The sequence below is a fragment of the Chelonia mydas genome, chromosome 4 (assembly GCF_015237465.2).
Source record: "Chelonia mydas isolate rCheMyd1 chromosome 4, rCheMyd1.pri.v2, whole genome shotgun sequence".
NCBI lineage: Eukaryota > Metazoa > Chordata > Testudines > Cheloniidae > Chelonia > Chelonia mydas.
The window spans coordinates 98,011,975-98,039,840 of record NC_057852.1 but is presented as its reverse complement, the minus strand read 5'-3'; the positions used below and the strand labels follow the sequence as shown (position 1 = coordinate 98,039,840).

The 27,866-nt window shown below is 42.3% G+C and overlaps 2 protein-coding genes across 4 annotated transcripts in view; one reads left to right on the top strand and one right to left on the bottom strand.

The window, feature by feature from the left end:
• The window catches only part of TMEM156 (transmembrane protein 156), a 28,379-nt gene extending 22,515 nt beyond the window's left edge, over window positions 1-5,864 (bottom strand). For both annotated transcript variants that reach the window (XM_027822181.3, XM_037897932.2), the window contains exon 1: window positions 5,708-5,864. In XM_027822181.3, coding sequence (XP_027677982.2) covers window positions 5,708-5,807 — 100 coding nt within the window. In that variant the 5' untranslated portion in view covers window positions 5,808-5,864. The remainder of the gene's footprint in view (window positions 1-5,707) is intronic.
• A 14,945-nt stretch (window positions 5,865-20,809) lies between these two features.
• KLHL5 (kelch like family member 5) overlaps window positions 20,810-27,866 on the top strand; it is a 96,526-nt gene continuing 89,469 nt past the window's right edge. For both annotated transcript variants that reach the window (XM_027822182.3, XM_043544513.1), the window contains exon 1: window positions 20,810-21,164. The gene's annotated coding sequence lies outside the window, so the exon portion shown is untranslated. The remainder of the gene's footprint in view (window positions 21,165-27,866) is intronic.

Here is a 27,866-nt window from a genome sequence, read left to right as displayed (position 1 = left end):
ATTATGTGGATGTTGTGATTATCATCAAAACAAGCATTACAGATCCAGGAAATTCAGAGTTAATGTTAAACTAAAAGAAATCCAAATGTGTAAGATATGGAAACACACAATGAAGGCACTCAAACAGCCTTTATTCTGCCATGTAGTGATGTCATACAATAGCTTACAATTATGAATGATGCCTATTAGTCTTTGTGGTCATGTTAGTCCTTGTTCCAGATTAGATTAAACTGATTTTAAAGACACAGACTTTTTTTTTTCTTGTTTCCCCCCTTCTTCCTCAAGGGTATCACTATACAGCAAAGTTAAGGTTGTTTGAGTGCTTTAACTGAGTATTTCTGTACCTTAACACTTAATTTGAAGTTGCCAGAAGTTCAGCTGAACCCCAGCAAACATCTGCATGATTCAGGTTTGTAATAAAACTCAAAACAAGAGCCGTCTCCTAAAGAAGATTTTTAACTAACAATGCCCATGCAGCTCTTAGGACACATACAGAGCCAAATTCTAAGATGGTGTATTCCTGGCTCGTAATTCCAGTGTTTTTACACCCTCTTACATAAGTTCAAAATTTGTTACATAGTTTAGAAAGCATCCAGATAACATGGGGTAGCTAGTTTTAAAATTCCTAGATAGAGTGTTGTGGTGCATTCTGCTTCTCATATACTTTGCTCTAAGTCCTCTGAAACCCTTAGTGCAGAACTTAAGGCAGAACCATGCTTTCTAATTTTACCACACTGTAGTTAAAATTCAGCAGGTACAAAAATGACAAAATGTTTGAGGTTGCATCAGTTATACCATGCAGTGTTATCTAAACAGGAACTATATATGAAAAATCAACTAGAAATAAAACATGGTACTGACAGTAATGTCAACATGTACTCTTGTGATAACATTTATGTCATCACTGTATATTTGTGCAATCTGTTAAACAATTTGATTACTATTTAGCACTTTCGCCACTTTTACATGGAGGTAAAACATTAGGTATGGCAATCTGCAAACTTAAAGCATCCCACTGATCTTGTCATTTTTATTCCTGGGGAAATTCTGTGCCACTGTGTATGCGTAGAATTCATGTGTCCCGCAGATTTCTTTGCTTCCCTGCAGAAAAGTGACTTTCTGATGGGGCAAACAAAGCGAAGCCGCAAAACCGGTCATGCGCCACTACCCAGCAGCACAGGTGCATTGTTTCAGGCATCTGGAGCAGCCAGCAGAGAGGTAAATCACGGGTGGGAGGGGGCTGGGGACTCCCCAGCTGGTGGCTCCTACCCTGTGCCAGGCTCAGCTGCTAGTCCCGACAGGGCTGGAAAGGATGGGACTTCCTCTTTCCCTTCAAGGAGCGGCCAGGGCTGGGTCAGACCCACCCCCAGAAACCTCTCTGGCTGCTGGAAGCTCCACACACCTCCTCCTCCCTGCCCCCTCATTCCTCAGCTGTGGGGAGGAGGAGTCACTGTACGGGGAGCTGCTCCCCCATCTGCCCAACCCCCATGCATCTGGACGCACCTCATACCCAGATTGCCCCACCAAGCCTCTCCTCCTGTACCCAGAACCGCCCCACCACTGAGCCCTCTGAACCCAAACCCACACCCCACCAAGCCTCACTCTCTGCATCTGGAGCACCCCTGAACCCAGAAACCCCTGCTGAGCCCCACCTCCCTGCATTTGTACTCCACCCCTGCATCCAGATTGCCCCTGCACGCTTGAACCTCCACGTACCCTACCCCTACCTGGACCTGGACCACCCAGACTAGCTCCCCGCACCTAGACCCCCACCCCACTGAGCCCCACCAAGCCAGTACCCAGACCCCTACCCCCTGCTGAGCCCTCCATACCCAGAGCCCCCTCTGCTGAGCCCTAACCACCTTCACCTGGACCCCTTCTGCAGAGTCCCATTGCCTCTGCACCCAGAACCCCACCCCACAATAAGCCCATTCATCCAGATCCCCCCCTGTACGCAGACCACCACAACAAGCTGCCAACACCCAGATTGCCCCACACAGAGCCCTTATCACCCCACACCTGGATCTCCCCACACTAAGCCCTTCCACACTTGGACCCTGCTGTGCTGAGCCTGCCTGTGTGCTTGGCATGGAGGGGCAAGTCTGGGCCTTTTGCTGTGTCAGGGCTGGGTGCAGCCTCACCACGGAGTCCATGTCCCGGGGTGGGGGCTGCAGGGTGATCTCCCACCTCTGTGCAGTCAGTGGCCTGTGCTCCCCTCTTCAGTGCTGGAGCCTCCACATTTATTTATTGACCAATAAAATTGGCAAAATTTTGGAGAATTTTAAAATATTATGTGCAGAATTTTTAATTTTTTGGCACAGAATTCCCTCAGGAGTATCATTTTGTAAGCTATAGATTGTTATCCTTATGCTTGAGTTAGAATCAATTTAATTCTTGCTTGGTAAATAAAAATATAAATTCAAATTAAATTAACTTTCCTAACTTGCATACACTTTAAGCTTTCAGAGTTTTTACTGAATATCACTTTTCATTAAAAATTAACATAAAGCCTTTCAGGAAAATGAACCATCTTTATCAGATGGACACTTTTCTTGTTATGTTTTTCTCCTCAAGGTCCTACTTTGGAATACAGAAGAAAAAACCCTATGATTTAACATTAGCCTATCTATGGATTTTTAAATGAAGGTATAACAATGAATAAGTAAAAAGAAAAGGAGTACTTGTGGCACCTTAGAGACTAACCAATTTATTTGAGCATAAGCTTTCGTGAGCTACAGCTCACTTCATCGGATGCATACTGTGGAAAATATAGAAGATGTTTGTTTTTATACACACAAATCATGAAAAAATGGGTGTTTATCACTACAAAAGGTTTTCTCTCCGCCCATCCCACTCTTCTGCTGGAACCCCGACCTGGGATATTCTATCTACTACCCAAGATCCATAAACCTGGAAATCCTGGGCGCCCCATCATCTCAGGCATTGGCACCCTGACAGCAGGATTGTCTGGCTATCTAGACTCCCTCCTCAGGCCCTACGCTACCAGCACTCCCAGCTACCTTCGAGACACCACTGACTTCCTGAGGAAACTACAATCCATCGGTGATCTTCCTGATAACACCATCCTGGCCACTATGGATGTAAAAGCCCTCTACACCAACATTCCACACAAAGATGGACTACAAGCCGTCAAGAACACTATCCCCGATAATGTCACGGCTAACCTGGTGGCTGAACTTTGTGCCTTTGTCCTTACCCATAACTATTTTACATTTGGGGACAATGTATACCTTCAAATCAGCGGCACTGCTATGGGTACCCGCATGGCCCAACAGTATGCCAACATTTTTATGGCTGACTTAGAACAATGCTTCCTCAGCTCTCGTCCCCTAACGCCCCTACTCTACTTGCGCTATCTTGATGACATCTTCATCATCTGGACCCATGGAAAAGAAGCTCTTGAGGAATTCCACCATGATTTCAACAATTTCCATCCTACCATCAACCTCAGCCTGTTCCAGTCCACACAAGAGATCCACTTCCTGGACACTACGGTGCTAATAAACGATGGTCACATAAACACCATCCTATACCAGAAACCTATGGACCGCTATTCCTACCTACATGCCTCCAGCTTTCACCCTGACCACACCACACGATCCATTGTCTACAGCCAAGCTCTGCGATACAACCGCATTTGCTCCAACCCCTCAGACAGAGACAAACACCTACAAGATCTCTATCAAGCATTCTTAAAACTACAATACCCACCTGCAGAAGTGAAGAAACAGATTGATAGAGCCAGAAGAGTTCCCAGAAGTCACCTACTACAGGACAGGCCTAACAAAGAAAATAACAGAACGCCACTAGCCGTCACCTTCAGCCCCCAACTAAAACCCCTCCAACGCATATCAAGGATCTACAACCTATCCTGAAGGATGACCCAACACTCTCACAAATCTTGGGAGACAGGCCAGTCCTTGCCTACAGACAGCCCCCCAACCCGAAGCGAATACTCACCAGCAACCACATACCACACAACAGAACCACTAACCCAGGAACCTATCCTTGCAACAAAGCTCGTTGCTAACTGTGCCCACATATCTATTCAGGGGACACCATCACAGGGCCTAATAACATCAGCCACACTATCAGAGGCTCGTTCACCTGCACATCTACCAATGTGATATATGCCATCATGTGCCAACAATGCCCCTCTGCCATGTACATTGGTCAAACTGGACAGTCTCTACATAAAAGAATAAATGGACACAGATCAGATGTCAAGAATTATAACATTCATAAACCAGTCGGAGAACACTTCAATCTCTCTGGTCACGCGATTACAGACATGAAAGTTGCGATCTTACAACAGAAAAACTTCAAATCCAGACTCCAGCGAGAGACTGCTGAATTGGAATTCATTTGCAAATTGGATACAATTAACTTAGGCTTGAATAGAGACTGGGACTGGCTAAGTCATTATGCAAGGTAACCTATTTCCCCTTGTTTTCCTAACCCCCCTCCCTCCCCTCCCCCCCCCCCACGTTCTTGTTAAACCCTGGATTTGTGCTGGAAATGGCCCACCTTGATTATCATACACATTGTAAGGAGAGTGATCACTTGAGATAAGCTATTACCAACAGGAGAGTGGGTTTGTGTGTGTGTTGGGGGTGGGGGGGAAAACCTGGATTTGTGCTGGAAATGGCCCACCTTGATTATCATACACATTGTAAGGAGAGTGATCACTTTAGATAAGCTATTACCAACAGGAGAGCGGTTTGTTTGTTTTTTTTGGGGGGGGGGGGTGTTGGGGGCGGGTGTTGGGGGGGGAGAAAACCTGGATTTGTGCTGGAAATGGCCCACCTTGATTATCATACACATTGTAAGGAGAGTGATCACTTTACATAAGCTATTACCAGCAGGAGAGTGAGGTGGGGGGAGAGAAAACCTTTTGTAGTGATAAACACCCATTTTTTCATGATTTGTGTGTATAAAAACAAACATCTTCCGTATTTTCCACAGTATTCATCTGATGAAGTGAGCTGTAGCTCACGAAAGTTTATGCTCAAATAAATTGGTTAGTCACTAAGGTGCCACAAGTACTCCTTTTCTTTTTGCGAATACAGACTAACACGGCTGTTACTCTGAAAAAAATGAATAAGTCTTATTCATACATTTTCTCCCAACTCTCAGTATTGACCTCTATGACCAAATTATATTTGGAATTCATATTAAGAGATTGATTTCACTCCATTCTACCCACTCTGCACTTTTTTGTTTCAGTTCACCATACATACATAATACTTTCATATCTTCAACAGGATTAACTATTTTTCATGTTCTTTGAATGAAAATATAATACAATAATGTTACAAACATTTTTGTGCCTTTGGGTGCAAGAAGTTCAAAATAGTTATAATTCTAACAAGCAATTACCTTCTGTAGAAAAACCCTGCCAAAAACAAGAAGTACAACATCAATTAAATGAAAACACTTACAACATTTTTGATTCTGGTATATGTAACTGTTTGACAAATATTCTTCATAATTAATATGTATAGTTAACTATTATTAACAAAAAGCTAATTAAAGTGACACATTTCATATACATTTTGTTAAGTTTACTATCAGTAAGAAAATTGTATCACAATCAGCTCCTCTGGGAAAGTACATGTGAATTCTTTAATTGCAATCTGACCTTAAAATAAAGAAGAGCCCTCATTCTTTAAAGCGGATCACTCACCTTCATGGGTTTTGAAAAATTCAGGCAAACTTACAAAGAACATGATAATTATTGCTATTAATAATTTCAGGAGATCTGCTTTTCTCATAGTCAAGCACATGTCACTGAGGAGCTCTCATCTAGCATACTGGTGGGAAGTTCCTTCCTGTTTTCGTGTTGGTCTTATGCAAAATACTTCTTATTCATTTCCTTTTTCTAGCAAGACTTGCCCCTTTTTTTTTAATGTTTTGTTACATGAGTTTCAGAGAGCCAGTTTCTCTGGTTACTTACACTAGCATAAATGAGGAGTAAGGCCACTGAATACAATGAAAGTATACTAAATATTAAATGGTATCAGTGAGAGGAAAATCATGCCTAGAAACCAGGGCCATCAAACTATTTAAAAAATTAATTGTGATTAATTGCAGTTTTAAATTGCACAGTTAAACAGCAATAGAATACCATTTATTTAAATATTTTTAGATGTTTTCTACATTTTCAAATATACTGATTTCAGTTATAACACAGAATACCATGTGTAGAGTACACACTTTACATTATCATTTTTTATTACAAATAGTTGAACTGTAAAAAAGATAAACAAAATAAAGAGTATTTTTCAATTCACCTCATACAAATTCTGTAGTGCAATCTCTTTATCGTGAAAGTGCAGCTTACAAATGTAGAATTATTATTATTTGTTTACATAACTGCACTCAAAAAGAAAACAGTTGTGACAGGGTCAGGCCAGATGGCTACAGGAGAGTGATAGAAGGCAGATATATTAGCCCCAGGTTAAGTAGGTCCCTTTTCCCTGGGTAAGGTAACAGGGAAGGTTCCAGAACAATCAGGAACTTTCTGGAAACAATTAGGGCAGACAAGCTGATTAGAACACCTGCAGCCAATCAAGAAACTGCTAAAATCAATTAAGGCAGGCTAATCAGGGCACCTGAGTTTAAAAAGGAGCTCACTTCAGTTTGTGGTGTGCATGCAAGGAGCTGGGAGCAAGAGGTGCAAGAAGCTGAGAGTGAGAAGGTGTACGACTGGAAGACTGAGAAGTACAAGCATTATCAGACAACAGGAGGAAGGTCCTGTGGTGAGAATAAAGAAGGTGTTAGGAGGAGGCCATGGGGAAGTAGCCCAGAGAGTTGTAGCTGTCATGCAGCTGTTACAGGAGCCACTCTAGACAGCTGCAATCCACAGGGCCCTGGGCTGGAACCTGGAGTAGAGGGTGGGCCCGGGTTCCCTCCATCCCCTCAACTCCCTGCTTGATACCGGAGGAGTTGAACTGAACTGTTGGTTCCACCAGAGGGGAAGGTCTCTGGCCTGTTCGCCGATCCACTAGGAGGATCAGCAGAGACTGGGGGGATTGTTCTTCTTCCTTTCCCCATGCTGACCAGTGATGAAGTTAACTGAATGAATGGCAGATTTGAGTCACGAAAGTGGCCAAACTGAGGGCTGCCGTGAACCTCTGAGGTCAGAAAATCTGCCAATAAGCGCAGGACCCACCAAGGCAGAGGAGGAACTTGTAGGCCCCTTCATGCTTCAATGACCATCCCAGAGGACATGCTTCTATGCCAGGGGTGGGCAAACTTCTTGGCCTGAGGGCCACATCTGGGTGGGGAAATTGCATGCAGGGCCATAAATGTAGGGCTGGGGCAGGGGATTGGGGTGTGGGCGAGGTGTGGGAGGGGGTGTGGTGTGCAGGAAGGGGCTCAGGGCAAGGGGTTGGGGCGGAGGAAGGGAGTGGGATGTATGAAGGGGCTCAGGGAAGAGGGTTGGGGTGCAGGAGGAGGTGCAGGAGGGGGCTCAGGGCAGGGGGTTGGGGTGCAGGATGGGTGCGGAGTGCGGCAGGGGGCTCTGGGCAGGGGATTGGGGTGTGGCAGGGGGCTCAGGGCAGGGGTTGGGGTTAAGGAGGGGTGCAAGGTGCAGCAGGGGTTGGGGTGCAGGCAGGGTGTGGCAAGGGGCTTAGAGCTGGGGTGTGGGGTGCAGGAGGGGCTCGGGGTGAAGGTTCTGGCCTAGCGCCACTTACCTGGAGCGGCTCCAGGGTGGCAGTGGCAGTGGGGACACCTCGCCCCTCTCAGATTTTGGAGGACATGTCAGATTCTTAAACCTTGGGTTAAGTGCTGTAGCTATCTTTAGAAATCTCATATTGGTACCTTCTTTGGACTTTGTCAAATCTGCAATGAAAGCGTTCTTAAATCAGACAACATATGCTCTGTTGTCATCCGAGACTGCCCTAACATGAAATGTATGGCAGAATGTGGGTAAAACCATGGAGCATGAGCCATACAATTCTCCCCCAAGGAGTTCAGTCACAAATTTAATCAATGCATTATTTTTTTAACAAGTGTCATCAGCACGGAAGCATGTCCTCTTGAATGGTGGCAGAAGCATGAAGGATGGTGGTGGAAGCACCCCAAATGTTTAGCATATCTAGTATGTAAATACCTTGCAAATCCGTCTACAAAACTGCCATGTGAACACCTGTTCTTATTTTAGGTGACATTGTAAATAAAAAGTGGGCAGCATTATCTCCCGTAAATGTAAACAAACTTGTCTGTCTTAGTGATTGGCTGAACAAGAAGTAGGACTGAGTGGACTTGTAGGCTCTAAAGCAGTGGTCATCAACCTGTCGATTGCGATCGACTGGTCAATCCTGGGGACTCTCCTAGTCGGTGTAGCAGGGCTGCTGCTAATCTCTGGTGGTGTAGGCTGGGGTCTCCGCATGCGGCTCCTGCCTGCAAGCACCACCCTCACAGCTCCCACTGGCCAGGAACTGTGGCCAATGGGACCTTTGGGGGCAGTGCCTGCTGAGAGGGGCAGCGCGCAGAGCCATGCGCAGAGCACGCAGAGCCCCACCTCCACTCCCAGGGGCCGCAGAGGTGCATTGGCCCCTTCCAGGAGCGGCGTGGGACTGGGGCAGCCAGGGAGCCTGGCTTAGCCTCTCTGTGTTGCTGCCCGGGAGTTGCCCCAGGTAAATGTCACAGGGCAGGAGGCCACACCCTAACCCCCAGCCCTGAGCCCCCTCCCAGAGCCAGCACCCCAATCCCTTGCCCCAGCCCTGAACCTGTCCCAGAGCCTACACCCCATACTCCCTTCTGCACTCAGCCCCCTGCCCCAGCCCTGACCCCCCCCTTCCAGAGCCAGCATTCTGCACCCCAACACTATGCCTCAGGCTCAGCACAGAGCCTCCTCCCACACTGCAAACCCCTCACCCCCAGCTCAGAGCTCACACCCCCTCCCGAGCCCCAACCCCCTGCCCCAGCCCGGTGAAAGTGAGTGAGGGTGGGGCAGAGCGAGCGATGGAGGTGGCGGGGGGGCGGGGGGGGTTGGGATGGAGTGAGCAGGGCAGATCCTGTGTTGCCCTTAAATTCAAAGTGACTTTGGGCGTAAAAAGGTTGGAGATCATTGCTTTAAAGTATTACATTGTTTTGTTTTTGAGTGCAGTTATGTAACAACAACAAAAATCTACCTTTGTACGTTGCACTTTAATAATAAAGAGATTGCACTACAGTACTTGTATGAGGTGAATTGAAAAATACTATTTCTTTTGTTTATAATTTTTATAGTGCTAATATTTGTAATAAAAATAATAATATAAAGTGAGCACTGTATATTTTGTATTCTGAGTTGTAATTGAAATCAATATATTTGAAAATGTCAAAAAATACAAAAATATCTATAATAAATTTCAATTGATATTCTATTAATGTTTAACAGTGTGATTAAAACTGCGATTAATCAAGATTAATTTTTTAATCGAGTTAATTTGTTTTGAGTTAATCGCTTGAGTTAACTGACAGCCCTACTAGAAAACTTTTCATTATTCAGGGTAGTTTTCCATTAAGAACATCCAACTCTAATGGTCACTTCATATACCATCTAAACAAGTAATCTATTTGAATACTAGCTGTGAAGGGATCTTGTTCTCATTTGCCCAAAAAGATAAAAAGAAAATGAATCATACTCTTAGTGCAGAAGTTTTACTATGTTGTGTATTTACATACAGATTGTTGGGGAATGGGGGTGGGGAGAGAATTTTATATGAAACAAAATGTTGTTATGATACTATCTTTTACAACTAACAAGTGATATACTAAACATAATTAAGGTATTAGCTGAGTGCAATATTAGCAATACTTTATCCTTAAAAGCTCAGAAGTATGTTAACAACAGATGCAGTGTTTTACATGTGCATTATCTTACTCTTTGTGTGGCAAGAGAAATAGGACAAACTACCATTCTTTCTATACACTGTAGTGATCATTTTACAGCCTAGACTTTCTGTTCTAGTTTAGATAAAGACATTTCATTATGACAACCACAAAGAGATTCCATAATTTCTTTTTAGAGTACAGATGAGACTGAGAAAAAAAATTATTAAATGGATAGCCTATATAAAAGTACTCTGAAAACGCATATGTAAAAATTAACATTTTCACTTAAACATACAGTATATACTGTATGTAGAGCTTAATTAACTCAAAAAGCTCTCTTATGATACAGATCTTCTCCCACAGCCAATTAAATATTGAACCCTGTCAAAATGAAGCAATTCCATTGAAGCTAGAATCAGAAAGAGATCTGAAATTTCCTTCTCACTATCTAGTTTTCTCAGAAATTTAGCAAGGGAGGAGGAAGTGAAGTGATGTTCTTAGTATGGTAAGATTCTGTTAAGAGTGGTTTGTCAAATAGAACTTTTTTTAGTAAAATGTGTTTATTGAGTTTATGCAGTAAGGTTACAAACCAAAGTACTGTGCTGTTGTTTATTAACAATGTTAACAATGTAACAAGGACATAAACAGAATAGGCTTGATGTTTGTCACAGGTCACAGTGAGCACTTCCTGTCAGTCACTCACTATACTGCTGTGAATGAACACAGCTGCTGGACAGAGGGGTTTTAAGCATCTGGAACCTGAACAGAGCCCCAGTCTTTGGGGTGACCCCTAGGCACACTCTCAGGGCAGAGACTCTCTGTCCAGTATCTCCTCCTGAGAGCCAGAACCAGCTGTGCAGCAGCCTAGCCCCTGGACTCAACACTGATCCTTCAGATTCCCACGTAGTTTAAACACTCCTTCTCAGAACTCCATGGAAAGGTATGAACTTTTTGGTTTACCATTTAACTCTCTCCGGTGGTAACATAGTAGCTGTGGTTTATAACACATAGAGACACTTTACTCAGAAGTCTAACACCGTTGCTCTTTTACTTAGTCACATAAAGAACAAGAAAGTACAGATCATTTAGAAAATAATAACATACTAAATGCAATGGCCCCACTAGCTCCCCTTTCCCTTGTGAGTCCTTGGGTGACCATCTGTGCTCAGGAATGTAGGTAGGGTCCTCTGCCTCACTGGATTGCTTTTCCCTCGTCTTCAGCTGGAGAAAAATGACCAAGGACCCATAGATCAACTCCTCACCTTTTATAACCTTCCACTCTCCTCTGTCAGGTGACTAGAGACCCTTACCGGGTGACTTTACTGCCAATTGAGCTCTCCCCCTGTTAAACCAGTTTTCCTGGTTGGCAGCCAATCTGTTGTCTAGAGCAATTACATTACAATGGCCAAACACTTATATTAAACAAACCTCTGTTGCTATGTGGTGCCAGCACCCCTCTGTAATTCTAGTTAAAGATTAATGTTAAAAGACAGTAGAAGGGCTCTGTGTAAGTTCAAAAGCTTGACTCTCTCACCAACAGAAGTTTGTTCAATAAAAGATACTACCTCACCCACTTTGTCTCTCTAAAGAGAGTAGGAAAGTAAAGACCAGGCTTACAATCAAAATGGAGTTTTCAGTATAACACAGACATATACAGATTTCATAATCTCAAAGAGAATTTATAAATTGTACAGACAGATTGCCCAAATCACAATGTTATACAGTAAGTCATATTCACGGTAAATGATGAGATGATGTATATTCATGTCAAGGATACTTACAATAGTTATCCAAAACATAACGATTTAATAACATCCCCCCAAAACAATAGATTCTAATTAATATAATTACCAGTATATCCCCTTAAATAGGGAATGGGAAGTATCTTATAGTAATGGAGTGCTGCCTGGGCAGCATGCAATTTGAGTCTGCCAAACAAATATTCATTGAAAGGATTGCATTTCATCTCATCAGACAGTAAACTGTACTTTACATGTTTGTCCTGCATTAGGAAGGCAGCATGAGAAATACAGAAGCCCCATGTAAAATATTTTTTTTTTCCATTTTGGTCCAGTGGTTTAAATGTGCCAAACCGAACTTTTAATATACTGGTCAGAATCCCATTGAGAAGTATAGAGCCTACTTCTTGCTGAGGTCCCACAAGTGCTATTTGTCTGAAAGGGGAGTGAATCTAGGTCAGGGCCATGCTCTGGCCCCCATCAAGTCAGTAAAGAGCATCATGTTGCATCTTCTCTCAGGGTGGTAGAACAAGCATATCCTGGGAGATCCCAGTAGTCATTTTGATTGATTCAACCTCTCCAATTCCTCCATCTTTCTGGACTCTTGCCCATCATATATTATGCAACTAAATTGTCTGGCATAATCGGTTTCTATTAATTATCAGAGAAATAATACAGAGACAGCCGTATACTAGGACCCCAGTTCAGCAAACTATTTAAGCACATGCTTAAGTCTGTCTCTATTCAGGAAATGCACTTAAACATACTTGAGCATAAGTGCTTTGCTTAATAAAGATGGACTTAAGTACATGCTTAAGTGCTTTGCTGAACTGGGCCCAAGTCATTCTATAACAACCATAATTGTAGAATTCATCTTGAATGGAAATCTGTAGTAAAGATCATCTCTGACATTATCATTACAGGAATCCAAATTACACTACAAAATATTAGGGAAAACTGTGATTCAAAGGAGTAAGTTTGAGGGAGAAATAATACATTATTTTTTTTTAAAGTTGCTTTTGTGTATGTTATTAAGTTTACAGGTAAACATATATGCCATTTAAAATAAGTGTAAAAAACTGAGGTACCAACTCATTGACAGATACATGTGTAAACTTAAGAAATTAAAAGTAAACACATTATAAAGTTAACTGTAAGTCCATCTATATTCAGGGCATAGAGAATGTTCTCATTTTTCTGAAAAGCACCTGGCATACTTTGGCACTATACAAATAATGACCAACAAAAATTAATAATAAATTCTGTGGTTTTCCTACAAAAGTAATAACATTCCTACATTCTAAAGTATTTCAATTTTTCCATAGTTTACCTACTACTATAGGATAGGCATTAACGGAGAACTTTTCCATTTGATACTGGATCAGGATTGTGATTTAAAAAAAAAAGGAATATGAAACAGTGTACCACAGATATGGAACACTGTATCAGGAATATGAAATCAACTGAACTAAGAATCTCAAAGGATTTAAGAATGATAACTTGTTACAGTGTCTTCAGCAACTAGTGAGTCTCTATATTTCTTCCATATAGCTTAAATTGTTTTAGATAGTGAACCATATTTAACAAAAATTGACTCTTCTGGACTATGAATTTCTATCATATCAACGATATTTGTATCCCACTAGCAAATTAACCCCCCCCCAAGTGTGAGAACCCCTGCTAGACCCCTGAAAATCTTCTCCCACTATTACCTACTTTAGTTTTCCTAGCCTCGAAGCCCCAAGTAACATGAACATCCTTTTTGCAGAGGAGGACTGGAGAGAACGCTCGTAGGAGTAGTAGGTGGTCTTACAGGCAAGTAACACCACAGAGGCAGAAATGCTGAAGATATGAACATAGGCTATGCCATACTGGCTCATCTAATCCAGTATCCTGTCTTCAACAATGGCCAGCACCAGATGCTTACGAGAAAGGTGCATAAGAGCCCCGTATTTTGCAAATGTGGGATAGCCTATTTTAGAGGGTTTATACTGCTGCACTTCACAGTAATATCTGAGTACATTAGGCCCACATATAATCTGCCCCCAACATCGGGACTCACCTTAATTTCTAATACTTAAACATTGGTTTAAGCCATGATAAGTGTGAGGTTTAATATCCATACAGAGATAAGAAGCTCCTGATCTGCCATTTCTGTCTTTATTTTTTTGTACTTTTTCTCATGTGTCGTCTTATCTGTCTTCTTTCTAATGCAAACAATCCCAACCTTTTCAATTTTTCTTTGTATCAAAGTTTTTCCATGCTTCTAATTATTCATGTTGACTGATGATGATACTCTTTGACACCTTGGAAAATATAGGTGTCATTGACTTGGATTTACAGTAAATTCCAACAAAACAAAGTGGTTTTATCTTGGAAAAGGGACAATATATAAAGTCTTGATGTGCAGCAGGGATGAAATCACAGAAAAAAGTAGACTCTTATGTCAACCTAGGAAGCTTGAGTAGTGCCTACTGTTGAAGGGAGATGTGTGCTTTAGCCACAAGTGCTGCATAGAAATTGATGAACTTATGGACTGATAACAACATTGTTGGGTACCAAAATGAAAATTTATCAAACCAGTTGTGACACTTTATGGAGTTACTGAGGTGTCCGTGGTGAATCACTACCACCTACTCACAGTGGGAGTGGGCCTTTGTGAGGCTGGCAACCAGATGCCAGCTCAAGCCCCTAGGCCTCAACTGAACACATAGCTGGAAACCAGTCTGGATCACCTGTATGTTAGCGTTAAAATAGATGTTAAGTTTATATGAATGTGTTTAGACTTTATGATATGCTCGTAGGATGCTGCATGTAGTAAACTCACTTATAAAAGCTGTACCCCGCACTATAAAGTTACGTTGAGTGTGTGCATTGTAAACCTCTGTAATTATGTAACTCACCGAACAGAAAAGAAGCATTAACTAATGTAAAATGCTGGCTTCTACAGAAGGTGTTAGGTCCTGCCCAAGAAGGCCCATATCAACTAAATGAGCCATTGTGAAACATCAAAGAACAAAGACTTCGTTGATTGCTCCGCCCCACCACCCACAAAGAAGAGACATGCAGGTGGACTTGTCCCATCAGCTTGAACTCTGGGGGAAGTGGATAAAAAATCCCTGTCAAGAAGGAATTGTATCACTAGGCTGCTTGGACTTAGGGAGGGCAAGATTTCTAAGCATAAGCAAGGGATCCCCAGTGTTTGGCCTAGGTTAACCCTAGAGGACTTAGAGCTTGCATATCACAGCAACTTCTATCACCTTTTGGAACCTAAGACTGTAACTCATTTGTGTGTGTGTGTTCCTTACTTTAACATTGTAATTCACTTTCTTTTTCTTAGTTAGTAAATCTGTAGTTAATTATAGGATTAGCTACAAATGTTATCTTTGGTGTAAGATCTAAAGTGCAGCTGACCTGGGGTGAGTGACCAGTCCTTTGGGACTGGCAATAACTTGAATATTGTTGTGATTTTTGGTGTAAGGGACCATCTATGACAAAGGCAAGCTTACCTGGGTGGCAAAATAGATTGGAGTATTCAAGGGGACTGTCTGTGACTCCATCTTAAAACTGTTATAGTCTTGAGGAGTTCATACGTGATGCTCGGTTGGTGAAATCTAAATATAGAACTCACAACCAGTTTGGGGTTTGTGTCCTGGTTTGTAACAGTCTTCCCTGAGGTTGGTATTCATGCACTTGAGCCACTCCAAACAGCTTGACAGCCTTGTCTGTCCCCACCAGGCTCAGCAACACAAGTGCTCCACTCCAGGCTCCACAAGCCCTGCTGTTTCCCAATGCAAGCTAGTAATTTACATACCCCACTTTGTTGTACTCAAGTGCCCAGTGTCTTATCTTCTGACACTTGCTATGGACACCTATCAGCTGCCTCTGTAGAAGCAGTGCACCCCCAATTCACTGGTTTCACCTCCATTCAACACACTCCTTAGCACAAAGCACATAGACCTAGTAAAACCATAGTAAAACCAAATTGAAGTTTATTTAACATAGCTTGAGATAGAGATTCAATAAAATCAGGTATAAGGGTTTGGAAACATAAGGTTACAAGTAAAAGAAAATCGTAAAATGCAACCTATACCCTATACTTATTAACAAATTACTTTCCAATCTAATAAGGGATTTCTCACCCAATGGTCAGTCCTAACAGAAGTTGCCCATTCCAAAAAGCTGGGATCCACGTGTCATGAGACATTCCCACCTGCAAAATCTCTCCTCTGTAATGGATAACATCTTGTGCCTTTTCTTTTTCCATTATACAGTTACAGACTATTGTCTCTTACCCGAAGGGTCCCTTATTCAGAGACTTGGGGTTCTTTTGTCTTTTTAAATGCTCAAGCCTGCATCTGGTCCAGACAGGAAACACAGGGCTGTCTCCATGGGTGCTCATTGTTCTTAATATTGATTGAGTCAGCTCTGAGACTCCCCTGCCCCAGGTGACAAGTTTCACTTCTAACAGTTTTGGAACATAATATCCTATTTGTTACATAACTCTAAAATTGTTTCCTCTATAAACATTTCACAATAACCGTGACAATCAGCTAGTTCTTAGCTTTTAGCAGAGACCACACACAACACCTTTCATTGAACTAATATACTTGACTAGGCATGACTGGCTCGCACCAGTGTACTAATAGTATTACGCTCTATTGGCGGGCAGCGATCGATCCAGCGGGGATCTACTCCGGTACTCTACCAGAACGAGGAGTGCAAGCGGAGTCAACGGGAGAGCGTCAGCTGTCAACTTACCGCAGTGAAGACACCACGGTAAGTAGATCTAAGAACATCAACTTCAGCTACGCTATTCACGTAGCTGAAGTTGCGTATCTTAGATTGACCCTGTGCGGTAGTGTAGACAAGCCCTGTGGTCTGGAAGCAGACGCATTAAATGAAATAGACATCAGAAGGCTAGAGGCAATAGAAGTGAGGGTTCTTTGAAAGATGGTAATCTGGTAGGTATAAAGTTGGATGATTTTAAGACAAACTAAGTTAGGAGGAAAGTAGGATGGGAAATCAGAGTACAGGACAGTCTACAATAAAAATGATGATGGTACAGTGTCATGGGGTTCCTATTCACTATTGGGGTACCCTTTGTGGCTGCATCTGGGGAATAGCTCCACCCAGTTTGATACCCTTTTTTGTCTCTTGTTCACGCTGTAGCCTCTCTTGTGTTCCAGGAGTTACAGTGCTTTCCCTTCATAACTTGGGGTGCTCCCTTTTCATGGTTTGGTGCTCCAACCAGGTCACTATGTGGCTTCCCCATTCCAGGATATCAAAAGTCTCTCTGACTGGTGGTCAGGTATCATTCCTGGCAGTCCTCCAATTCAAGGCTATGCCATTTCTACAGTGGTGGGTAGAGGAACCTGGGCCTCCCCGCTAACCCGGGTTCCACTCAGGGACCTGACAATCAGAAAGCAAGGTCTGCTCCATCCCAAACCCTGCTGCTCTTTCCCTGGTCTACTTCCTACTTCACCTCTATCAGGCTTCCTTACCCACCATTCTTCCTTCGGGGCATAGGTGCCGACTCCGTGGGTGCTATGGGGCTGGAGCACCCTCGGGGAAAAATTGGTGGGTGCTCTGCATCCACTGGCAGCTCTCTGACTCACCCCCCGCCCCAGCTCACCTCTGCCTCCTCCCCTGAGTGAGCCGCCACGTCCTGCTTCTCCCCCCTCCCTCCCAGCGCTTGCGCTGTGAAACAGCTGTTTTGCACAGCAAGCGCTGGGAGGGATGGGGGAGGAGGAGGAATGCGGTGCACTCAGGGAAGAGGCAGGGCCGGGGTGGGGATCTGGGGAGAGGTCCAATGGGGCAGGGAGGGGGCAGAGTCGGGGCAGGGCCAGACATGGGGGGGGCACAAGCACCCACCGACGCTAAGGAAAGTTGGCGCCTGTGCTTTGGGGTCAGGATCCCAGAACTTCTACTCTCTAAGTGCAGAGAGTGTCTGCAGGCTTCCACTCTGGTGCCTCCTCCTTCTTCTTCAGTTCTGTAGCATAGTAGACTCACTTCCTGAGTCTACAACTGCCATGCACTATGGTTCGTATTTTGTCCACGACTTAGAATCTTGCACCTTTCCCATATTCTTAAAGAATTTAGTCCCTTTCTTTTTCTTCTTCTTCTTCAGTTTTGTGGTATAACAGACTTGTTTCCTGAGTCTCTGACTGCCATGCACTGTACTTTATATCTTTTTCATTACTGAGTCTTTCACCTTTCCTGATATTCTTAAAGAATTGCAGAAGAATGTTTTTTGATAGCAGCAGCAGCCTCCTTCTGCCCTCACTTCTTGGCCTTATACCAGCTCTGTTGGCTCCTGCCCAGCTGGGCTTCTTCCTCAATCAGTGCTTGCTTATCATGCCTAATTCTCCCTCAGATGTGGCCTATCAGGTTACTGAGCCCTTTCTGTGCTACTGTGGGTGGAACATCCCGTCAATGAGTACACGGCAGAAGACAAACAGATGATAGGATGACAGAGAAATCACTGTAAACACAACCAAGGTTAGTCTGACCTAGAGGCTGACCACTGACTAGAAGGCAAGATGTTTGTACTCATGGATGTGACCAAACCAGGAATGAATGGAACAAACCAAGAATGAATGGTGATGCTGTACTGCACCCTGTGTCTGCAAAGATACTTTGAGATAAAAGAGAGAGAATCATTTATGTCACTCTTCTCTGAACCCCATCTAAATCCCCAAATGGATTCACTATTCACCAATAAAAAGAACAGGAGTACTTGTGGCACCTTAGAGAGTAACAAATTTCCACAAGTACTCCTGTTCTTTTTGCGGATACAGACTAACACGGCTGCTACTCGGAAACCTGTCATTCACCAATAGTTACTGTTTCCCTATCTTCTCTCTCCAGCAGTGAATAGAGTTCATGGTATCTGCCACCAAGCAGAGCAGCATTTAAATACTGTTATATAATTTTACACCTCTGGGAATTGGTGCGAGGCCATTGTACCCGTACCTGGAGGGACAGCTAGATGACTGTGCAGACACAGGTAGACCCTGATCCTGCAAATGGTTAAGCATGTGCATAAGTGTTTGCAGGATCAGGACTGTATCCTTCTGATCCCATTCCCTGGGAAGCATCTAGCTAATGAAGAATTGTACCTAAACTCCACTGTTTCACAGTTAATTAAAGGATCTAACCTGAATGGGGAATGTTGACTAGAGCTCCTAAATTTTTGACCTAGACCTTTTTCTGTGAAAAATGCAGATTCAGGAACATCTTAACGTTTCATGAATTTGTACCAATTTTGCTGACTTGTTAATTTAAAAACACTTCCTTTAATTTTAAAAAATTAAAAAATGTTTAAAAATGCTCAAAATTTAAGTTAAACATTTCATTTTGGAGATTTTTTCAACTTTTTGATTAACTGAAACTAAATATAAATATATTTTTAATTACCATTGAACCAAAAAGTCTAATATTTGTCCAGGTGTAATGGTGACCAACCCATTTTGTAGTTCATTAAGGACTTGATCCTGAAAAGCAATGAGAATTCTGGTCCCAATCAAATTAAGCATTTAAGCTTGTGATTTGAAGTCACATACTTAAAGTAAATTATTAATAACAAAAACTACATTTAGTTACAGCTAAGCTTATATCAGGACTTATCCCACCACACAAAACCTTAAAAGCATGCAAACAAGAAGGGGAAAATCTCTAGCCTTCCTTGCCACCTTCCTAGTGCCCCAATGCTACCAATAACACTCCATAAAGGCTTTCACATCTATATCCAACAGATACCTAAAAAGAATCCACACTCCAACAACATAAAACTTGTGCTGTGAGGCAAAACTTTAAAGGTGAACTCATATATTCTTGTATCTTGTATCTTGATAGCACATCTGACTGTCACACAGTCCATTCATTTGGGAAATTATTCTGCATTCGTGGGCCTGAGGACATTGATAAGGTTTTGCATGACTCAGCAGCAGGCGCTTTGTATCCTTCAGGGTATGCTGCAAAGCCCAGCTTTTCTCCTTTGCCTGTGAGGAGATAAATATTGGGCATGATGGTGTGTGACTCTAGTGGGGATTGTGCAGGGAGGTTGATTTTTGTTCTACTTATATTATCACTGGCTTATTTGATTTAATTTGGGGTAAATGATGGGTCTCTTTATACATTCATGTTTATATTCATAAAGACAGGTTTTCGAGTAACAGCCGTGTTAGTCTGTATTTGCAAAAAGAAAAGGAGTACTTGTGGCACCTTAGAGACTAACCAGTTTATTTGAGCATAAGCTTTCGTGAGCTACAGCTCACTTCATCGGATGCTGTAGCTCACGAAAGCTTATGCTCAAATAAATTGGTTAGTCTCTAAGGTGCCACAAGTACTCCTTTTCTTTTTATATTCATAAATTGGTTAGTCTCTAAGGTGCCACAAGTACTCCTTTTCTTTTTATATTCATAAATTGGTTAGTCTCTAAGGTGCCACAAGTACTCCTTTTCTTTTTATATTCATAAAGATTGCTTGCCAAGTGCAGCTGGAGAATTGGTGGGACCCTCTTTTAGACTACCCCTACACTGTGAGCTAGGAGTATGACAAGTCACATACTTGCACTACCTCAATGAGTGTTACAAACATGCTTGAACCCCGTGGATACCTACTCAGCACAGCTAAGTCATGCCCTGCTGCCACTGCCTGTGCTATTGCAGTTATGCTACAATTTATACTAGTGCTAGCTCTCATGCCGCTAGCTGAGCATGCCTGCCGGCTGGGAATCACACCCTCTACTCACAGTGCAGACATGGCCTTCCTGTAGTTTAGCACAGAACTGAACAAATAAATACCCTGAAAGAGCGGCAGCGCCCCCACATCCCATCTGCCAGCCCGAGGGAATCCTCAGCTCTGGGGAGGAAAGCATGGCTCTATCCCTGGTGCCCTGCATCCGATGAAGTGAGCTGTAGCTGAGGACAGCTTATGCTCAAATACATTTGTTAGTCGCTAAGGTGCCACAAGTCCTCCTGTTCTTTTTGCAAATACAGACTAAGAGGGCTGCTACTCTGAAACCGATCCCAGGGCATCCCTCCCTAACCCTGGCGGGAAAAAGGCCTAACGCAGCGCTCTCTCCTGAGGCGACGTGAGTCAACCCCGCCCACTCCCTTGTGTGGGGGCGACACCGCCCCTAAATTTGCATATCTCCACCCCAGCGGCTGGCGACTCTAATTCCTTCCCCCTCAGGCGTGCGGAAGTGAACTGTCAGCCGGCGCGCGGGCGGCGGTCGGAGGAGCTGGTCTTCCCCTCCCGCCAGTGAGGAGGCGGAGTCGGTGGTTGGTCGGAGGGCGTGGCTGAGGGCCCCTCCCCTCGTTGTGGTCCCCTTCATCCGCTTGGGTGAAGCCGCCCTGAGGGGAGGGGAGGGGAGGGGAGGGGGGTCGGAGAACCGGATCCCTGGGGGAATAGTTCGGGGCTCGGAGCCGGGAAGTCCTGCAGCAGAGGCGGCCCGGGAGGGGGCTGCCCGGTGACTGCATTCTCCTTTCCCTTGGCATAGCGGGCACTACGAGACAGGGAGGGAAGGGGCCGGGCCCTCCTAGTGACCCCCCCCGAACCCCCCAGCCCTGAGAGGTGAGAAGGGGAGACGGGTTGATGGGTGGTGTGGCGTGGCTCGGCAGCCGGGGGGCAGAGGCTGCAGGGAGGGGGCGCTTCGAGCGGGGGCAGCGATCCTGCCGCTCTGCTGGACTTAGGCGCTGTACAGAGGAGCCGGCGGCCCCTGTCCCAGGGAGCTCCTGGGGGCGGAGAGAGAACTGAACTGAACTAAACTTGCGTCAGTGTCGCGTGGGGTTGAGACAAGTGCAAAAGGTGACCCAACTTTATGTGTGTGGGCAGCTGGTGGGGGAGTCCGACGTGAACAGCGGCGTGTCTCGCTCCTGACAGGCAGTACCAGCCTGCTGCCCCTCTGGTAGTCGAGACAGAAATCTGGTTTGGGGAGCCTAATCTAGCGCACACCACTGAAGTCATTAATAGTGAATGATGATTGATGGGAGTTGAAGCCCATGCTGAAAGATTAAAGAAAACAGTGGTTTGAGTTAGGGGTTTTTGTCACATACCACTCTCGAGCATTGCACACGTGATCCAGGGGACAAAAAATCAGATTAAGGAATGATTGCCTGTGTCCTTACTAATCTGGGTGGGTTATTTAATATTTAAATAAAATAATTAATAAAAATACAGAGAACATATGGATTAATATGCAAACTAGATACCATTAACTTGGGTTTGAATAGAGACTGGGAGTGGCTGGGTCATTACACATATTGAATCTATTTCCCCATGTTAAGTAGCCTCACACCTTCTTGTCAACTGTCTAAATGTGCCATCTTGATTATCACTATAAAAGTTTTTTTTCTCCTGCTGATAATCGCTCATCTTAATTAATTAGCCTCTTACAGTTTGTATGGCAACTTCCACCTTCTCAGTATGCGTGTGTATATATGTGTGTATATATACATCTTCTTACTATATGTTCCATTCTATGCATCCAATGAAGTCGGCTGTAGCCCATGAAAGCTTATGCGCTAATAAATTTGTTAGTCTCTTAGGTGCCACAAGTACTCCTGTTCTTTTTGTGGATACAGACTAACATGGCTGTTACTCTGAAAAGAGAACATAATAGTTTTTCAAATATTATCCCTTTTTTCTAGTTTTTTTTTTAAATACACCCCCTGCAATATCATAACAAACTGCATTAAGGGTAAAATTGGAATCTCTTGAAATATATGTAGAACAGAATAAGGCAACAACTGAGTTTCCAAAAAATGGAAAGATATACCATTCTTTAATTATTACTTTTAAAAATAAAAGTTAGTATGTGTCCTCATTCAAGACCTGCTCTGAATTTAAATTTTCTGCTTGCTTTAGATGTAGGCCCAGATCCTGCCAAACACTCTTAAAAATAAGCTTGTGTCACTAATCCAATTGAAGTCAGTCTACTTGGTATTTAAGGGCTTGTCTACATGTGAAAGTTTTAACAAGTTATACTGATATAACTTCCCCTGTGGACATGCTTATTATGGGATAAGAGAGGCTTTTTTTGGTTTAGTTAAAACCTCTTCCAAAATGACATAAATTAAACAACAAAAAAATCATCCTTATTCCAGAATAAGAATGGCCACATAGGAATTATAGTGGTATCACTATATCAGTTTAAATTTCATCTTACTATATACTAGTATAATAACTTTCCTGTGTAGACATGTTCTAAGTGTTTGCAAGGATCAGGATTTAATTGTTCAAGAAAACAAAAGCTCTGTTATGGTGGGTAATTGCTTAATCTTGCTGGAAACAATACCTCCAGTTCCTTTTCTTGAAGATTCTTTCCATGAGTGTTCTTATTTTGGGTATGAGAAATAAGATCAGGAAAAATAGGTCTTCATACTATAATGTGCAATCTCACCTCTGATGACTTCTGGTATTCTCAGAATTTAAAGTCAACAAACGTTGCCATTATATTTCTATTATTGGCCTTTCCCTTTCCTACTCTGGGGGAATTCTATTGTTTTTTTTTTCCAGTGTCTACAGAAATTTGTGCCTCAAAATAAGTTTTTGTACAAAAGCAACCAAAACTGTCAGTATTTGGGCTTCTGATATGTTTAAAATCTTTATTGTACTGTTTTGTGGACTTCCCACATGTTCCACCACAAAATTGGATTATTACTAGCATTTGTATGAGAATTATATTCTCTTTGTCTTTAGCCTGTGTTGCCAGAGTATTTTCTTGAAGTTCATTGAAGTTGATCTCTGTTTCAGTATCTCTGTTCTTGTTGTTCAATATTTGTAATGGTGGTGGTGGTGGTGGTTTAAAGTCCCCAAGGATGAATCTTGAAATGTGTAATTGAAAGGGATTTAATGGGGCACACATTGAACAAATTATGATGTCTTTATTTTATTTTATTTATTTACTTACTTTTTGTAATGACAGCAAGAGAGATGAGCCCATTTTTATTGACATGATGTTCGGTACCACCACACTCTTTTAAAGAGAAACTTTAAAGAGAAACTGTATTGAGCCTGCTTTTCTAACACTGCTTTTCTAACACTGCTAGAAAATACTTTAGGAAATGCTTTTCTAACACTGCTTTTCTAACACTGCTAGAAAATATGTGGATTACAATTCTTAATTTTTGTTCATTGGGCAGAGTGTTTGAACTAGGGTGAGGATGAGACATAACAGTAGCACAGGTGAGGGGAACATATTCATAGAAAATTCTTATCGTTGCTAGATAAATGTAGTTTGAAAGAGAAAGTGTAGCTCCAATCTTGCAAACACTTACAGTTGCTTAACTTTAGGCATTTAAGTAGTTAAATTGTAGTTCTGTTATTGATTATCTGCTATCCTATCACATAAGGGGTGAATGTTTGCAGGATCAGATCCTGTGGCATGATGGTATTGGAGTGGGAGTTCTGCTACTGACTCAGTGGGAACAGAATTGGGTTCTAAATGAAAACTATGCTTCAAGTTGATGACACATTTTATACCAGAAAATTATTTTTAAGAACTGTATCTTCAATTGTGGATTGCCAAAAAATCTTTAACCTAGTATTTAGGAGCACAAATTTTAAAATATATTTTAGAACACCATCTGAAGTGACAAATAGGAACAATAACATTGTTTCAGTTTGGACATAATTCCAAATATATATATATGTATATATGTGTGTTTGGTTGTAAAACTACGGACACTTGTTTGTTCTAGGGAACTGCAGTGTCTACATCTTTAGAACAGTCAGTTAATTTATCATTCTGTGTAATATCTTGTAAAACACATTTTAGTAATTCCATTATTCTAGTTCAGAAACTGTCCCATAAATAATATATATAACCACAGTTCTGCATTTCAACTCTTGAATAGGATTTGGTTTCTTTGTCGTGCACATATAGGCCCTAATCCTGGAAGTGATTCTGCTTTGTGTACTCCCGTAGACTTCACTGGGTCTCTGCACAGATGAAGTGATCTACTGGCATGGAGTAGCACGTAGTAACATGGAGTAATGTAAGATCTGGGCTGTCATTTGTGTGATTATTGGTCTGAGAATAGACATCCACTTAACCGTCATTGTCTCACAAACACTGACAGGCAAGATTGGAATATACCCTAAGAATATTCTATTTTAAAATAGCAAGGCACATTACCATCCATTGCAAAGAAGCTGTTAATTTCAAAGTAACTTTGAAGATTCATAATTAATATAGATGAGTGGTTTTCCTTCTCTTACCTCCTGTCACCCAAAATTACTGTGCTTTTCTTCTAACACCACATCCTACAATCCTTTGGATCAGTTTCTGTGCTTTTCACAGAGTTCCTTGTGTGGGTAGATGCTACTTCTCTTCCTCACTATAGGCAATTTGGACAGGGGAACAACAGACTCTTCTACCTCCTTGTAGTTGCTGCAAGAAATGCTTCTCTTTTTCTCTAAATCCCATCTGTTCCATGTGGTATATCAAACAAAATGCTGACCTTTGAGACCTGACTATGCTAACAGTGAATGGGAGGCAGTCTTTAAACTATATAAACCTTCTGTCAGTCCACCTTGAGGTCATACGATGGCGCTAAAATTAGTCGTGTAGACATTCCACCTCGTGCTCTTCACAGCCCACTCCCAGCCTGAGTCAGAATGTCTGCATGGCTGTTTTTAGCTCCATAGCACAAGCAATACAAGCCCGAGTCTGTAGACCCAGGCTCTGAGATTTTCTGCTCTGATTTATTTTCTTTCTGTGTTTTTGCAGTGTAGACATATCCTTGGTGGCCTGCTACTTAGTGGAATCCTCAGCCTAAATTAGGAGCCCAGGCTCCCTGTACAATGCATGGGGAGAGTTGGTTGCCTAAGAAAGGGGTCCTCCAAAGCCAGCAGCTCATTGGAGAGACCCCTAAACTAGTTGGGAGTGAAACACTAAGGAGAGAAAAGGAGTACTTGTGGCACCTTAGAGACTAACCAGTTTATTTGAGCATGAGCTTTCGTGAGCTACAGCTCACTTCATCAGTTTCCACGATATGCTATGCATCCGATGAAGTGAGCTGTAGCTCACGAAAGCTCATGCTCAAATAAACTGGTTAGTCTCTAAGGTGCCACAAGTACTCCTTTTCTTTTTACGAATACAGACTAACACGGCTGTTACTCTGAAACCTGTCACTAAGGAGAGAGGCTTAGATGCCTAAATAGCTGACCTAGCGCACCTAGCTGATGGCCCCAAGAAGGTACCTCTGTCCTCTTGGAATCCTCAGCCACAATCTTTCTCTTATAGTTAAATGGCTGACCTTGGTAGGCCATGCCCTATCAGATGAAACTGTTTTTTTTCTCTCTTGCTCTCTTTCCTGCTCACAGTCAACACATCGCTCACTCTCACCCTCTTTCCCTGTGCCCCCACCTGTCTTTTATACAGGTGCTGTGCTGCTCCCCTTTCATCTATTGTTGGTCTGTATCTGGCCCTCCTGCTGTGAGGTGTGTCAGGTCTTAAGTGTGCTCAGAGCATGCCTGCAGGATTGGGCCCCCACTAGCCAGACTGGTGTTCCCCCTAGCTAGCTTGAGAATTCTGCTCTGGGGCTTCAGCTTGGGATAGGGCTTAAAGCTGCTTGTTAGCTGTGGGGTAGCATCAAAGCATTGGTAGCTTTGCAAATGCTACCCTGCGAAAACTTAGGTGCCTAGCAGGATAGGCAGCTGCTGATTGATGATTTTCAAAATGTCATTGGTGCCTCAAGAGGTGGACTTGGTTTTCTAAAGAGGTAGATAGGCACCTAAATACCTTTGAGGATCTGGGCCCACATCTAAATACTGATAATTACAGTTTAGGTTGGTTTTTAAAATTCTGCTTGGTGTTTTATGGAAGTGGATAATGATGTGTGGATTACAGCAGGATCTTAACTACTTACTGAACCTCTGGTTAGTCTTATGATTTACCTTGTGCGTTTACTTTTAAACTTAGGGAAAGCATATGTTTTTTGGGGAGCAGTATTTCCAGTTGTCAGCATATCATAATCAAATATATTTTAATCTTTTTTTCTTTGACATATAATTTACACATTGCTACAATTAACTTTCTTGTACATAAGATGGGAATGTAGTCTTGCTTACATATGTATGTTGTTGCAGTTTGATTCCTAATCTTGCTTAAAGAAAACTAAAATAGGTTGTGTTGTTATGTTGAAGGGTTATATTTTTGTAACAAGTTAAAATCTTATGGCCTCCTTCATTAGAAAATTAATAGAATCAACTCAAATTAAGCTTCTTTGTCACACAGAGAACACTTTCAGGTAAGCTAGAGCCCAGGGCTTCAATGAATAGTCAATGAAATGTGACATTTACTAGCATATATAATTTAATTTTGCCCCTTTTGATTTAATTCAGAAAATTATATGCAAAGACTTGCAAGTTTGACTAGAAGATATATTATTAGACCATTGGATACCATGGTGATGGGTACAGTATGGGGACCAGAACAGATTAGAATCATATGTGCTTCATCAATCTCAAAGGATAAAGTTTCGTTAAATTTTTCATTTTATGAACATTAATATGTTAAAGATACTGATTATCAAGCTAAAAAGCCATCACAGTAGAACATCTGCAGAAACTGCAGACTCATGATGTTTCCATGAACACTTGTTCTCCCTTTGGCATATGAAGAAAATAATTCATCTCGGGGGGGCTTTAAAATGCATTTGTTAAGAATTAAATCATTTTTTTCTTCTCTTGCAATTTTCTGTATAGTTTATCATCATTTAGTTCTGCATTCCCGCATGAGGTTTAAAAAACAACGTACAAACTGAAAGTCTATAGTTTTACTAGGGTCACATCAATTTTCTTTTTTAATATTGACGCTGAAGGGTAATAGACAAATTTTTTCAGAGTTAGACACACATGAATAAGAATTGCACTGCCCAGGTTCAAAAGTTACAGATAATGTCAAGTAAAGACAATGAAACTACTCAAACACGTGAGTAACTTTACTCAATTGAATCTTGGCAAAACTAGTCCATAAGTCATTGTACAGTGGGAAACTAGAGGTGAGTGCATGCAAAGTGCTGTCAAATGCACAAAGAAAATAAACTGTAAAACATAGATTTATTTTGCTAGCTACTTTCACTTATTAATCTTGGGGTGTTACTCAATAACCATAATAAGCACAAAATTTTCAAATAGGATTTTAAAATAATCACCATTCTTTCAATCAAGCACATCATTGCCAGAGGTAAGATACCAGACTAAATGAACCAGTGAGTTGTTCTTGGAATACAGAAGCTGCAAGGAGAGGAGAACCAGAACTTTTATTCA